The 16,748-nt window shown below is 44.7% G+C and overlaps 1 protein-coding gene across 7 annotated transcripts in view; it reads left to right on the plus strand.

Moving 5' to 3' along the window:
* The window catches only part of Wnk2 (WNK lysine deficient protein kinase 2), a 124,043-nt gene that overhangs the window by 81,941 nt on the left and 25,354 nt on the right, over window positions 1-16,748 (plus strand). For 6 of the 7 annotated variants that reach the window (XM_026406923.2, XM_026406926.2, XM_026406922.2 and 3 more), the window contains 4 exons: window positions 12,497-13,194; window positions 13,632-13,719; window positions 15,350-15,438; window positions 15,536-16,206. In XM_026406923.2, the coding sequence (XP_026262708.1) occupies window positions 12,497-13,194; window positions 13,632-13,719; window positions 15,350-15,438; window positions 15,536-16,206 (1,546 nt within the window). The remainder of the gene's footprint in view (window positions 1-12,496; window positions 13,195-13,631; window positions 13,720-15,349; window positions 15,439-15,535; window positions 16,207-16,748) is intronic. The other variant, XM_026406925.2, reaches the window with a different exon arrangement.

Consider the following 16,748-nt stretch of genomic DNA (forward strand, 5'->3'; position numbering starts at 1 on the left):
AAACAAAACAATAACAACAACAAAATAGCAAAAGCAACCAGAAAAAAAAAAAATGATGCACTACCTAGAAGAGACAGGAATTCAAATCACTGCAGATTTCTCACCAGAAACCATGGAGTCCAGCAGGAAGCAGGACGACGTTTAGAACGTATCGAAAGAAAAGAACTGACAATCCAGAATTCCGTTTTCAGGGAAAATGCCTTTTAGATGTACAAATGAAATAATGCCATTCTCAAAGAAAATGAAGAGAACTTGCAGCCAGTACCCCTGCTCCAAAAGAATTATTAAAGATCTTTAGACACAAGGGAATTGATTCCAGAAAGTAACTTAGAACATTAGGACTGAACCAAGATCATATTGGACGGATATAATAATCTATTCTTCTCTTGAATTCTGTAGAATATTGCTGGCCAAAAAAAAAAAACAAAACTAAAAATAAACATATCTAACAGTTGAAAGAAAAAAAGATTGTAATGTCTGAGGAGTTTTCAACGTTTGTAGATATAGTATATTAACATAATTATGATAAGGTGGATACAGTGACCTGTACATTTGTGATGTTTCTCCATTCCCATTGAAGTGATAAGGTGCTGGTTCTAAGTAGAACTGAAAAGTTAAGTATGTGTTCTGGAACTCCTAGAACAATCATTCAAAGAATTGTCTGAAATTATTGTAGATGAATTCAGATGAATTTTTTTAAACAATAAAATAACCACAAAGAAGGGGAGAAAGAGAAAAAGAGAAAGAAACAGAGTATCAAAAACGAAATCTAACAGAACAGGGGGCCATCCAGTAAACAAACAAAATGGCAGATCTTCATCTAAATATACCAATAACAAAAGGTAAAAAGTTCTCTCATGCCGGGCATGGTGGCACATGCCTATAATCTCAGCAACTTGAGAGGCCAAAGCAGGAGGATTCCAAGTTCAAGGCTAGCCTGGGCAATTTGTGAGACCCTGTCTTACATACGTGAAGCCCTGGGTTTAGTTACTAGTATTGGCGGGGGCGTGGGGGGGGGGCCAAAAGTCTTACCATATGAATTAAAAGACAGATTATGAGAATGATTAAAAAACCCAACAACTTGCACTGGGGTGGTGGTTTAGTGGTGGAGTGCCTAGCATGCATGAGGCACTGGATTCGATCCTCAGCATCACATAAATGTAGAATAAAGATATTGTGTCCACCTAAAATTAAAAAACCAAACAACTTGACCTAAGTGTATGCTATCTATTAGAAACTTCTAATAAATTATTTAGATAGGTTAAAAGGAGGATGTTAAACAACAGACTGTGCAAATCCTTCTCCAAAGAATGCCGGAGTAGCTGTTTTTATTTCCGACACAATATACTTCAGAGAAAAGAGATGATATTATGTATTCATAAGGTGATCAATTCATATAGTAAAGTCTTAAGTATATGTGCACCTAATAACAGAGCTTCAAAACTAACAAGTAAAAGCAGAAACAGACAAATCCATAACTATTCTTGGAGACTTCAACACCTCTCTCTCAGTAATAGATGAAACAGAAAGAAAGTCAGCGAGGATATAGAAGATCTGAACAACACCACCAACCATCTTGACCTAACTAACACACTGAAAATAACAGAATATACTTTATTTTCTAGTACATGTAGAGCAATCACCCTATCTTGAATTGTGAAACAAAACCTGACAAATTTAAGTATAATTGATATTATACCAGATACAGTCTCTGATAATAATGAAGAATTAAATAACACTTATAAATTATCTGTGGGTGAAAGAAATAGTCTCAAGTATTTAGAAATATTTTTGAGTGAATATGAAAATATACCATCATCCAAACATTTAAAAAAGATATGTTACTAATGGTACAAAATCTTTTCCAAAAAATACATGAAGAAGGAACATTTTCCAAATCATTTTAAGAGGCTAGCATTACCCTGATTTAAAACCAGACAAAGGCAGTACCAAAAGAGAGAGCAATAGACCAATATCTATCATGAACATAAAGGGGAAATTTTCTCAATAAAACTTTAGAGAGTCAAATCCGGCAATATATAAAAAGAACAATACACCATGAGAAAGTGGGTATATTCCAGGAAAGCAACAGTCAAGATTCAATTAACCTGCCCTATTAATAGTCTAATGAAGGAGAAAAACTGATATCATTATATCAGTGGATATAGCAAAAACATTTAACCAAATACAGCATCCATTTGTGATAAAAAATTCTCAGCAGTTTAAGAAAGGAGCTTGCTCAACCTGGTAAAGGTCATCAACACAAACATAAAAACAAACCTCCAGCTAACATCATATTTTGTTGTGAAAGACCAATGTGTTCTCCCGCCCTAAGAAGGTAAGAAGGCAAGGGTGCCATTTTTACCATTCTTATTCAACATCGAACCAAAGTCCTAACTGTTAGACTTCAAGACAGGCAAGAAGCAAATAACAGACATGTGAATTAAAAGGAAGAAATAAAACTCCCTATTATCAGATAATATGATCTTCTATTTAGATAATCCCATGGATTCTGCAGCAACAACAAACAGCTTCTACTAAGTGAGTTTAGCAAAACCACAGGCTTCATAGTCAACGTCCAAAAATAACTATTTCGGGATCCTGGCAGCAAACAATGGAAAACCAAAACTTTGAAAACAGACCATTTCCTATAGCACAATAAATAAGTAATAAAAAGAAGAAATGCATAGGTACAAATTTAAGACATTATATGCAGAAATTACAAAGTACTGTTGAAATGAATCAACGATGACGTAGATAAGTGGAGAAGTACACTTCGTACATGGGCTGGAAGATTCGACATAGTAAAAATGTCAGTTGATCTATAAAGATTAATGCAATATAAATAAAACTAAAACTAAAGCAATATTTTTGTAGATATGGACGAGCTGATTATTAAGTTTATATGGACATACAAAGGAAACAGAAATAGCCAAAACAATTTTTTTAATAGAAGATCAAGTTAGAATGATAACACTACCCGATATTAAGACTTACTATAAAGTTATGTAGTATGGCAAAGGCATTGACACACAGATCAATGGGACAGAATAGAGAGTCCTGAAATGACCCCTACAATTTGATTTTTTTTAAAAAAAAACAAGGATGCTAATTTGATTCGATGGAGAAAGGATAGTCTTTTCAATAAGTGATGTTGAATAGTGGCTCATTCATATGCAAAAAATGAACCTTGACCCTATGCTTCTCATCTTATAGAAAAGTTAATTCACACTAGGCCAAATGTAAAATGCAAAACTTATGTGACTTTTAGAAGAAAACTTGTGACCTGTGGTCAGAATTCTTAGACATGATATCAAAGGTATATTCCATAAAAGAAAAAAAATGGATAAATTGGATGTTGTCAAAATTAAAATCTTCTACCCTGTGAAAACCCACTATCAAGGGAATAAAAAGACAACTTACACTCTGGGAGAAAATAACTGGAAATCACATATCCCACTTGGTATTTCTACAAGGAATATAAAGAGAATTCATAAAACTCAACAGTAAGAAAACAATGATAAATAAAGAAAAAAATCCATACAATCATGTCAATAAATGCAGAAAAGCTATTTGACAAAACTGAACAACTATAAACATCCTCAGAAAACTTGGAATAGAAAGGAACTTTGTCAACTTGAAGAATAGAACATAAAATCCTATGACTAATGTCATACATAATGGTGAATGACTGAATGCTTCCTCCAACTACCAGGAAGAAGACAAAGATGTCTGCTCTCACCACGTAATTCATCACGTTACTGGAGAGTCTAAGCAGTTTAGTAAGTCTGGAAAAGAGAGGAAAAAGCATTTGGATTGAAAAGAAATAAACAGTCTTATATTCACAGAAAACATTTGTATAGCAAATGCAATGGAATATCTAAAACTACTAGAACCAGTAACCGAGCTGGGTTGTAGTATATCGGAGCAATATGTAAAATTTCTGTGTACTAGCAACGATCAAAAACTGAAATTCTAACAAACTATTCTTTACAGCCTATGAACTATTTAGGGCTAATCTGACAAAATGTGTATAAGGTCTTTAAAATGAAAACTACAAAACAGTCCTGAAGGAAACTAAAGAAAATCTAATGATTCCTCAGGATTTCCGATGTCTACTCCTTGAGAGATACTAGGAAAATGAAAATACTAGCCAGATTAGGAGTAAATATGTTTGTAAGGTTTGTATGTGATGAAGGACTTACACCCAGGTAATACCAGGAACTATCAAAATGCGGTGGTAGAAAAATAAGCTAATGAAAAGATCTATACAGACAATTCGCCTAAGATCTGTCTATCAAGTATATGAAAAGGTCATTGTTCAGTTGGGCACTACAGAGTAAAAGCGCCGTGAAAGATCACTTATGCTTATTAAAATAACTAGAATTCAAAAGATCAAGTGTTATTGAGGTATATTGGAGCTATAATTCTTTATTTTTTTTCGTAGATGGACACAATACCTTCATTTTATTTTATTTCATTTATTTTCATGTGCTGCTGAGGATTGAACCCAAGCCTTACACAGGCTAGGCAAGTGTTCTACCACTGAGCTACAACCCCAGCCCCAGGGAACTAGAATTCTTATGCACTGTACGGAGTGCTATAACAACTTCAAAAAACAGTCCTAATTAAAAAAAATTATATATATATGTGTGTGTGTGTGTGTGTGTGTGTGTGTGTGTTGTAGATAGACACAGTACCTTTATTTTGTTTACTTAGTTTTTTCTGTGGTGCTAGGAATCAAACCCAGTGCCTTGTGTGTTCTAGGCAAGTACTTTACCACTGAGCTACAACCTCAGCCCAATGCTAATTTTTTAAAATGTAAATATATAGCTGCCATATGATCCAAACATTCCATGTCCAAGTACTGTCAACTTTCTGTATCTGCAGGGGATTTGTTCCAAGGCCCCTCTTTTGGCCACCAAAATCTGTAGATTATGTAAAATGGTGTAGTATTTGCATATAACCTAAAAACAACCCCTGTATGCTTAATTTATTTAGCAGTACTGAGGATTGAACTCAGGGATGGTTTGCCACTTGGCTTTTTTATTTTTTGTTTTGAGACAGTCTTGCTAAGTTGTACAGGCTGACCTTGAACTTGGTTCCTCCTGCCTCTGCTTCCCAAGTATAACCACTGTGCCATTCTATACTTTAAATAATATCCACATTATTGATAGGTACAATGTAGGTACTCTGTAATGGTTGGTATACTGATACTGTATTGTTTAGGGAATAATGACAAGAAAAAAAGACAGTACATGTTCAGTAAGGAAGCAATTAAAAAAAAAAAAACATTTTCAACTGGTGACTGGTTGAAAACATGGATGGGAAACACATAGATTCAGAGGGGGGACTCTACTTACCCAAGAGAAAATAAAAGCAGATGTCTGTACAAAGATTTTTACAGAAATGTTCATAGCAGCTTTATTTATAACTGCACAACCTTGAAAGCCCGGATCCCCATCAGCAAGGGGACACATCATGGTTTTTTTTTTTTTTATTGATTGTTCCAAACATTACAGAGCTCTTGATAAATCATCTTTCATACATTTGACTCTATTGGGTTTTGAACTCCCATTTCTACCCCAAATACAGATAGCAGAATCACATCTGTTACATACTCACATTTTTACATAATGGCATATTAGTGACTGTCTTGATCTGCTACCTTTCCTAACCCCTACTATCCCCCCTCCCCTCCCCTCCCACCTTCCCTCTCTGCCTCCTCAGCTTTTGTTCAATTCTCTCCCTTTTTTTCCCCCCTCCCCCTTGCCCATCATAGCCTCTTATACTTTTGTGTATCATTGAAGGTCTCCTACCATTTGCAAATCCTTTCCCTTCTCTCTCCCTTTCTCTCCCCCCATTCGTCTTTGTTTACAGTGAGTCTTTTCCTCATGCTCTTCCTTCCTGTTTTGTTCTTAGTTACTCTCTTTATATCAAAGGAGACATTTGGCATTTGTTTTTTAGGGCTTGGCTAGCTTCACTTAGCATAATCTGCTCTAATGCCATCCATTTCCCTGCAAATTCTATGATTTTTTCGTTTCTTATTGCTGCATAATTCTCCATTGTATATAGATGCCACAATTTTTTTATCCATTCATCTATTGAAGGGCATCTAGGTTGGTTCCACAGTCTAGCTATTGTGAATTGTGCCGCTATAATCATTGATGTGGCCGTATCCCTATAGTGCGCTCTTTTAAGGTCCTCAGGGAATAGTCCTAGAAGGGCGATAGCTGGGTCAAATGGTGGATCCATTCCCAGCTTTCCCAGGAATCTCCATACTGCTTTCCAAATTGGCCTCACCATTTTGCAGTCCCCACATCATGGTTTATCCACACAGCATAACACTACTCTGCCACAAAAAGAAATCAACTAATGGTATTTATTTCAGCATGCATGATTCTCAAAATAATTGCCCTGAACCAAAGATTACAGACAAAAGAATACATACTATGTACTATGTGGTTGCATTTATGTAAAATACCAGAAAATGCACACTGATCTGTAGGGACTGAAAGCAGGCCACTAGTTGTCTGGGAACAAGAATATGACAGGGAAGAGAGGAAAGGAAAGACACAAGGTTCATAAGGAAAACGTGTGATAGCCGGGTACTGCTGTGCACACCTGGAATCCCAGCCATGTGGAAGGCCAAGGCAGCAGGACCGCAAGTTCAAGGCTAGCCTCAGCAACTTAGCAAGACCCTGTCTCAACATAAAATAAAAAGGGCCGGGGTGTGTAGCTCAGTGGTAGAGTGCTTGCCTAGTATGTTTGAGGATCTGGGTTCAGTCTCTAGTAGTACATAATAAAAAAAAAAAATTAAGGCAAGGAAGGAGAGAAAAAGCAACACTGAACATGGACATATAGAAATCCTTAGTAAGATGATAGTTTTTAACCCAAGTAGGTCAGTACTTAAAAGGTAAATGGGCTAAATCTCAATGCTTGTTAAAAGTAGACAAAAACAACTGGACTCTGTGATGCAGCAGCCTGTGATCCCAGTGGCTTGGGAGGCTGAGGCAGGAGGATCAGGAGCGCAAAGCCAGCCTCAGCAACTTAGAGAGGCCTTGTCCCTAAACAAAATATTTTAAAAGGGCTTGGGATATGGCTCAGTAGTTAAGTGCCCCTGGGTTTAGTCCCTGGTACCAAAAAAAAAAAAAAAAAAAAAATAGATTTTCAGCCAAAAGTATATGGTTGAAAGAGTCTTACCAGGAAGATAGGATATTTCAGTATTTGCATACGTTTAATAAAATAACCTCAAAATACATCAAAATTAACAGAAATAAAGAAATAAATTTATCACCACTGTGGGAGATTTGTACTTTTAGAACAGAAATAGAAAATCAATAAGGACATAGAAGATATCGACCATAGAACTAGCAGTCAGTCTTATTATATACAAAGAAGGTTTTTAATGACTGATTTAATCGTACAAAGTAATAGTGAATAGATTTAAGTAGAACCTTAAAAGAATATGGCAGTGACTAAATTGTGTTGATTTCAGAGTTCAAGGTTGGTTTAACTTAATTTGAATTAAGAATGTGGTGACTTTGTTAAAGCATGTGATCATTTCAATAGATGGATAATTCTATTTTAAAAAAAGAAAAAAAACCCAGCTAGTGTTCTAATTGGTGAAATACTGAATACCTTCTCTATGAGATGGGGAGCAAGATAAGAATGTCCACTCCTGCTTGGTCTCCTAAATCCTAGGTAGTACCATATTGGGGGAGGGGAAGGAGGGAGGAGAAGGAGACAGGAAGGACTGACATAGCCCCAGACGCTGCCCATACAGTTCAGTCAGGATTTCTGGACTTGGTAGGCAGCATCATTCTGTTTGGAACCTTCCAGATGATTCCATTCTGAAGCCAAGTTCAAGAGCCAGTGGCCTGATCACTTGTGAATACATAGGAAGAGTTGGGGTCACAGCATAATAGCTTTATTTTTCATTTGAAGAAAATGCTTTTCATCTCAAAAGAAGTTTGTTGTTGTTGTTGTTATTATTGTTTTGCGTAGTGCTAAGGATCAAACCCAGGGCCTCACATATACTAGGCCAGCACTCTAACCCTCACCCCCAACCCCTCAAAACAAGGTTTTCCAAAGCAAACGTTGGCTTATTTGAGTTGGTACCAACTTGATGTAGCATTTCCTCTCATCCACTCCAGGAGGAATCATCTGTAAATGGAAAAGATACATAGTGTGTTGTAATAGACCCACAGAGCCGGTGATCCTTCTGTGTCTCAGTGCAGCGCCACATTAGTGCTACATAAAAGGTGATTTATAAAGTATGACTACTTTTTATTTAAAATTTGGGCAGAGCCAGGCATGGTGGCTCACACCTTAAACCCAGTGGCTCTGGAGGATCGAAAGTTCAAAGTCAGCCTCAGCAACTTAGTGAGGCCCTAGCAACTTAGTGAGACCCTGTCTCAAAAAATAAAAAGAGTTGGGGCATGGCTCACTGGTTGAGTGCCTCTAGGTTCAATAGCTGATACAAAAAAAAAAAAAAATTGGACAGAGCAATATAAGCATCTTTGACTCTAAGTTCTCGTTAGAAGTTACTGGGCTAAACTGCTGTTCCTTCCAAGAAAACCTATTTGTTAAAACTTTCCCATTTTGAAGTAGAAATTATTATTTTGGGGAGTCATATAATTTTGTATTTTTAACCTCTATTTAATAGCGTTTTTTAAAATGCTGTTTTAAAAAGTGACAAAGACTGCAATGGAAGAGTTATAACAGCCACTATTTGTTGATAAAGTGATTATGTACATGGAAATTTGAATTCACAGATAAATTATTAGAATTAAGTGAAATACAGAATGTAATTGTTCTATATATTACCAGCACACAGAAAATGAGAAACTTTGAAAAGTTCCACTAATAGTAACATGAAAATATTAAACACCAGAGATAACCAACACATGTGTAAGACCTCTATAGCAAAACTGTATAACATGGAGAGAAAATTAAAAAGAAATGAGTGGAAAGATACCTACTATATTCATGTTACTGGAAGATCCAATATTATAAACACTTTACTTCTCCCCAAACGGATCCATAGATTCCATGAGATCCCAATTAAAATTGGAACTATTTTGTTTTGTCTTGTTTTTGTGGCAGTGGGGGTAGAACCCAGGGGCACTTGACCACTGAGCCACATTCTTAGTCCTTTTCTATTTATTTTGAGATAGGGTCTTGCTGAGTTTCCCAGGCTGGTCTCAAATTTGTGACTCTCCTGCCTCAGCCTCCCAAGTAATTGGGATGATAGCTATGCACATTTGCACCTGGCTTGAACCATTTGCAATGGATATCATCAGATATATGATATCTGTGGAAGTAGAAAGGCCAGAAAAAATCTAGGTGGTTTCTAGGGGAAGAAGACCATGCTGAATTTCATGACTATTATATAAACCTGCAATCATGGAAACAAACTGATCCTGAAACAGGATAGGAAAATTGAACAATGGAGCAGAAGAGATGCCAAATGTAGCCCGCATATTTGGCCATGTGATTGACAAGAGAGGTCTCACTGCCCACCAGTGGGGACAGGATGGCATCTCAATAAAAGGAGTTGGGACATGGGCCTTTTGCATGGGGGGAGAATAATCCTACTTACAACCTCAAGTCATATACATATTCAGTAACAAGTGAATTTCGAATCTCAGTGTAAAAGGCAAAACAGTCGATTTCCTAGAAGTAATGAAGGACAATGTCTTATTGGGCCCAATGTAGGACAGACACATCACAGTTCAACAAAAACTTTAAAGGAAAGACTGGCTACATATTGGTTAAATTTACTACATTGTGCTGAGGATACACACACACACACACACACACACACACACACACACACACAAGTTTGATGGCATTAAAATGAAGCACTAATGGTCATCAAAAGATATCACTAATTGCCAGGCATGGTGGTGCATGCCTGTAATCCCAGTGACTCTGGATGCTGAGGCAGGAGGGTAGTAGGTTCAAAGCCAGCCTCATCAACTTAACAAAGCCCTAAGCAACCTAGTGAGACCCTAACTCAACATAAAAAGGGCTGGGGATGTGGCTCAGTGGTTAAACACCCTTGAGTTCAATCCCTGGTACCAAAAATAAATAAATAAATGAATAAATAAAACACCACTAATAGAGCAAGTAGGCAAATCAGAGAGAGGGTATTTGCAATACGTAAACAACAATGTTTCTTATCTAGCAAATGTGATGCACTCCTATAAATCAAAAAAGAATGAAAACTCAATAGAAAAACCACCTAGACATGGACAGGTGTATCATAAAAGAATATATCTCAGCTTACTCAGGAGGCTAAGGCCAGAGGATTACAACTTCAAAGCCATGCTGGGAAACTTAGAGAGACCCTATCTCTAAGTAAAACTTTTAAAAGGTTGGGGGTGTAGCTGAGTGCTTGTCTAGCATGTATGATACCCTGGGTTTAATCCCCAGATCCCCCCACCCTCAACATACACACACACATACACACCAGAAGCTAGTCAACTGGCAAAAAAAAATATGAAAATGTATTTAATTATTTGTTAAAGAAATACAAATCAAAACCACAGTGACATACCACCTCACTGTGTTAGGAGTGGCTATTATCTTAAAAAAAAAAAAAAACAACCAGCAAGTACTGATAAGGATATGGAGAAATGGGAACCTTGTATATAGTTGGAATGTAAATTTGTACAGCCATTATGGAGAGCAGTGTAGAGGTTCCTCAGAAAATTAGGATAGAATTACCATTGGATCCAGCAGTCCCACATCTGGCTAAAGAAAGACCTGGAAGAAATAAATATCTGCTCTCCTGTGTTTATTGCAGTTCTATTCGTAATAGCTAAGATATGGAAACTAACTAGATATCTATCAACAGATAAGTGGATAAAGAAAATGTGATATACATGTACATAGAATACTATTCAGCCATTAAAAAGGAAATTCTGCCGTTTACAACAGCACAGACGAAACTGGAAGACAATATGCTAAGGAATAAAGCCAATCATAGGAAGATAACTGCATGGTTTCACCTCTATGAGGTGTTTCAAATTGACTCAGAGTAGAAGGGAGGTTTCCAGGGATGCAGGGAAGGGAAGTGGAGTTGTTCTTCAGTGGGCAGAAAGGTCCGGTTATACAAGCTTGAGTAAGTTCCAAAGATCTGGCTTATAGTACAGTGCCTGCAGTTGGCCGTGGAGCACTGCAAGCTTAAATGTGTGTTAGGAGGGAGATTCCATGCTGTGTTCATTAGAAGTAAAAACAGACCTCGAGGAAACCCTAGCACACTCTCCCAGGCTGACTTGGGGAGGGCAGGAAGCTCTAGGAGCACCCAGGGACCAACATAGAGACTCAGGCCCCACGTGGGGAGGCCACTTAGCATCCGGTACTGAAGGTCAAAGATGCTTTCTGGGGTGTGTGTCTGGGGTGTGTGCCTGGCAGGATCTGAGACCTGCACACCAGGCTTCTGTGTCAGTTGAGGTTCCACACCAGCAGCCCCAGGTGTGCACTGACACAGATGTGTGTGTGTGACTGTGTGTATGTGTGTGTGTGTGTGTGTATACAGAACATGGGTGTGTCTCCCATGCACCATGGGGAGAGAGAGAGATGAACACACAGTCGTTCCGTGGGTAGCATGTTCCGTGCGGGCACCACAGAGCTCGGGGTTTGGAAGGACATGGGACAAAGCCACGAAGACAAGCAGGAGAGACCACTTGTCGGGCTCCTTGACCTTGGTTGGGGCAGGGGCTTCAGGGTCCTGGGAAGCTCCACACCTCCACCTGTTCTTTGTGGTCTTCATTTTTGTTTAGGGTACGTCATTCATGTCGTTTTAAAAGACAAAGGTTTCTTTCGTTGTTTTTAGGTAAGAAAAGCGGGCTAATAGGCCAGGTAGGTTTGGGCGAGACTGCGTTGTGTGCTCCTCTGAGGTTGCTCCCACGAGCACCCCAGAGCTCCGGGGAAGAGGCTGTTGGACTGTTTCCTGGTTGGGTTTCCAGGTCCCTTCTCCCCTGGCTCCACGTGGTGGCCTTGCCGAAGCCTGGCTGCCTGGTGGACGGGCAGGTCCCAGGTCCCTGCTCACTCTTGGCCGTGGAGGGGTATATGGCCCTGCCACTCAAACTCCTTAACTAACTAGACTCACTTCCAAGTTGTGCGGAATGGGCTGGGACCAGGGGGTCTGCCAGCCACATTCATGGAGCTCACTCGGCAGGTGAGGATTTGGACAGGTGGAAGAGAGAGGGCAGTGGGAAGTGGCATTTGTGCCACCACCCAAGGGGACACTGTAGGATCAGAGACCAGGAGGTGAGGACAGAGGCTGAGAGGTCTGCAGAAGGCCATTCAGGCGGCCAGTGGTGCTGCTGAGACAGCCTGGGCAGGCGGGGACCTGGTGTGTGGGGGGATCGGGAGCAGCGTGCGGGGCTGTGGCCAGGTCACCCGAGGACGGCATCTCTGGACAGGACCAGGTGACTAGGACCAGGGTAAGGCAGAAACAAAGGCACCTGTCCTATTTCTCTAGACGCGGCACCCTTCACAGACCAGCGGACCTTGAAGGAAACAGCCAGCTCCCTGGCTGCTCAGCCGCTCCTGAGCCACCCCAGTGACCCTCCTGGAGGGGCACCGGCCCCCCTGGCCCCACCCTCCCCTCCTGTGACGACTGCACCTCAAGACACAGCAGCACCAGCCGCCAGCACCGCATCAGAGCCAGCACCGGGGACTGCGGTTCAGGCAGGGCGTCCAGGGACCCCTCAGGAGCCAGCCAGTGAGCACGAGGCTCCCCAGCCACTGGCCAAGACTCACGATGCCCAGCGTGCCGCCCAGCCCCTCAGCATGGGCCGAGGACCTTGCGCCCCTGTTCTGGAGGCCTCCCGAAGTTCTGCAGGTCTGGGGGAGCCTGCCTCGGCCAGGGAGGTCAGCATCCCCGCAGAGCCCAGCCCTCCCAGTGGGGGCCTGCAACCCGCCCCTGGTCAGCTGCCGCCTCAGCTCTCCACGGCAGTGGGAGCCATCAGCCTGGCTGCCTCCCAGCTCCCCAGCCCACCACTGGGGCCCACTGCCCCTCCACAACCGCCCTCAGCCCTGGAGTCCGATGGGGAAGGGCCACCCCCAAGGGTAGGCTTTGTGGACAGCACCATCAAGAGTCTGGATGAGAAACTGCGGACCCTGCTGTATCAGGAGCACGTGCCCACCTCCTCCGCCTCCGCTGGGACTCCCATGGAGGTGAGTGACAGACCTCACCCCCCCCCCAGCCCCTGGGAGGAGACCGGCCCCACAGGGAGGCGAGGGGGGGGGGGTTCTGGCCCCACCACCGGCACTGAGTGAAGTGGCCCTCAGTGAGCAGCTGCACCCACCCCGGGGAGGCTGTCCTGGGTGGGGGCAGGGGGTGGGCAGGCATCCCAGTTATGCAGGGCCACCCCCAGCCACGGCCTGACCTGACCCACTCTCTTGGTGACCCACCCCTGTAATAAGAGGCCTCTGTTTTGGAGTCTTGCACGAACGTCACCACCCAGCCTGACTGTCTGCACGGAGGCGGAGGCAGGGGCCGGGCCAAGGACTGCCCCAGAGACAGGAGGGGAAGTAGATTTGCAGTTGAGTTGCCAAGATGTCGGCAAGCCGGGCTCACAGCTCTTCCCTTCTGTGTTTCTTTCTTCACTCAGTTGGAAAAGTCAGAAACAGCCCCTGCAGGATGGGGCCCTGTGGAGCAGGAGCGGGAGCGGGAGCAGGGCGCATCCTCACCAATGACAGGTAGCCGGCTCAAGGTCATGCCTGACCCTGGGCAGGTCTTAAGTGCCACTTCCTTCCTGGGCCTGGAACCTCCTGCATCTGCACCCTTGCTCTCGAGGCTTTAAGGCATAAAAGGATCTAGCATCTAAGAAGGGGCCCAGACACGGCATTTAGTTAATACCCACTGAATGCTCTCCAAGCAGAGAAAGCCCTTCTTGGAAACCTGAAAGCTTAATGGGTGGGTGCTAAGATATGTAGGGAGCATGTCTCAGGCCCCCAGTGTCCCTGATGACCAATGTCTAAACACGGTGGACGTCCCTGGGCCAAAGGTTTCTCCAGCAGGGTTACCAGATATCCACAAATGGCCATGGTGATTTTGGCTAGCGTGTGGGTGGGGCGAGGAGGGGCTCTCCCGAACCTAACGGGGGTTTCCTTGCACCTCTGTGGAAATTCTCTCATTGCCTGAACTCCGGAGTCTCCATCCTAAGTGATCTGGTCTAACCTCGAAGGTGCGAGGTTCCTCCTCAGCCTGGAGCTTCTTGGGGGGATTGGAAGGATGAGGATCAGGATCCAGCTAAGACTGGAAATAAAATGGACGTGTGAGAAGCTGGTGCTATTTAGCCCAGAGATGGGGAGGCACAGGCAGAGGCGGGAGAGGTCTGCCCCCACCTCCCGCCAGCTGCCCTACCTCTCCATGGGGCGCTGGCCTCACCTGTGAGAGGTGTCCCACAGACCCCTTCTGCAGGTGAGGAGCCTGCAAGCCCTGAAACTTGCACTCCAAGGCAAACTCAGGAGGGAAGCTCTGAGAGGCCGATTCGAGGTGGGAACAAGTGCCTTTGTGGCGGTCAGAGCTGCCCAGAAATAAGAGAGAGCACACCCCTTACTTCTGGTAGTAGCGAGCCCCTCCTCATTCTTGGAGTGTACAGAGGTGGGTTGCAGGATGTCAAGAGGAAAGTCAAGTATGGCCCACAGGGGCATGATGATCAGACACAGAACCTGACATTTAGATGGTGGGGGTGACTGGGGGCGGGGGATTCCCAGCCTCCCTGGGGCTGATTGGCTCTTGTGTCCTTCTGTAGCACAGGGGGTCAGCTCCAGCCCCAACCTGTCCATGAGTTTTCTTTGCCACACGAGGTCTTGGCTCTGGCTGGTGCCCATGCATCAGCTCATGGGGCTTCTCTTATTGGCTCCTCATGGCAATCCCAAGAAAGTAGCTGGAAATACCGTGCCATCCTCCACTCCATAGAGGGAGGACGCTGGGGCAGCTGCAGGAGCAGCTGGCACTCCCTAGGCATCCAGGAGCAGGGTTGGCAGTTGGACCTGTTGACCTGCTTGGTGAGACCCTACTAAAGCTGAAAGGCACCTGGGGAAACAGTGCAGAGGAGTACAGAGGGCGTGTCGGGGTGCTCCTCCCTTCCTCAAGTCTGTTCACCGTGTATTTTCAGTCTTAGAACAAGTGCGAGACTCTGGGTTCAGTCCCCAGCACTGCAGACCACACATACACACACGCATGCACATACACACACACACACCAGCTGCCTTCCCTGCCCAGCGGTGGTGCTCCCAAGGGACTCAGCATGGCTCTTTCCACCTGAGCCCTCCCTTTCTCTTCCCCGTCCCACCCCCAGTAATGCTGCCAATGTTCCTACAGCAGAATCCTCTTCCAGCAACACGTTGGGCTGTGACAGTGACGGAGGGCAGGTGGCCTCAGACTCACCTGCAGCACCCAGTGCCCCCCAGGTAAGGGTGGCTTTTTGACATGATGTTCGGCCAGCTGGTGAGCCCTGCCCTCAGCCGGTATTTTCACGAAATCTGTTCATTTCCGCTCGTATCCCAGGGTGTCCCTGCTTCCGCAAGCCCCGCATTCCTGGAGCCCACGGACCCGAAAGGCCGGGTCCCCAGGGAAGCCCCAGCAGAACCCCTGCAGAGCTCTCTGGAGACGGACACAGGAGGCAGCCGCCCCAGCCACCCGCCGAGCCAGGAGTCACCCCGGAAGCAGCCAGGACAGGACGGCAGCTCACCGGCCAAGACCGTGGGCCGCTTCTCGGTGGTCAGCACGCAGGATGAGTGGACCCTGGCCTCCCCCCGCGGCACGAGGTACTCCGCCCCGCCCGACGTCTACCTGGACGAGGTCCCCTCCAGCCCTGATGTGAAGCTGGCGGTGCGGCGGGTGCAGACGGCCTCCTCCATCGAGGTCGGTGTAGGCGAGCCTGCGTCCAGTGACTCTGGGGACGAGTGCCCGCGGAGGAGGCCCCCGGTGCAGAAGCAGTCCTCCCTGCCCAGTGGCGGTGGTGTGGCCAGCGACTTAGTGAAGAAGGCCACTGCCTTCCTACACAGGTCCTCGCGGGCTGGTTCACTGGGCCCTGAGACTCCCAGCAGGGCGGGCGTGAAGGTCCCCACCATCAGCGTCACCTCCTTCCACTCCCAGTCATCCTACATCAGCAGCGACAATGACTCCGAGTTTGAGGACGCGGACATAAAGAAGGAACTGCGCAGTCTCCGGGAGAAGTACGTGCCGAGGCCAGCGTGGGCCCCCTGAGCCGTGCTGGATGGAGTTCAGGTCCTGGACGGGCAGGCATTCACTTGCAGCTGCTGGTCAAGGGGACAGGCAGTGACGAGGCCCACTTAGGCCCCTCCCTTTGGCCGGCTGGGTGAGGAAAGTCCCTCTTTCAGGGTGTCCTCCACACTGGGCTGGCTTGACCCTGCTGCCTGCCTGGGTTCTGGCTTCTCAGGGGGCCACGCCTCCCCTCTGGTCCCTTCATCCCTCCAGTCTTCTTCCTCGGTCACCCTCAGGAAGGACATCTCTCATGAGACACATGCCTTCCCTCCCGCTCTCTCACCGTCTGTCTCTCTGCTGGCCTCTGTCTCTGTCTCTTATCCAGCACTCATTCATTCTCCCTGTCTCACGGTTGGGGCTTACTGCCACCCTGAGACGTCCTTTGAGACAGGAGGGGGAGCCTGGACAGTGAAGCTAGTGGGGGTGGCTAATGGGACTCCACAGTGGCTGGAAAGCAGGCTGTTGAGTGCTGTCTGGGCTCAGAAATAGCTCC

This window comes from Urocitellus parryii, chromosome 13, assembly GCF_045843805.1.
Source record: "Urocitellus parryii isolate mUroPar1 chromosome 13, mUroPar1.hap1, whole genome shotgun sequence".
Taxonomy (NCBI): Eukaryota; Metazoa; Chordata; class Mammalia; order Rodentia; family Sciuridae; genus Urocitellus; species Urocitellus parryii.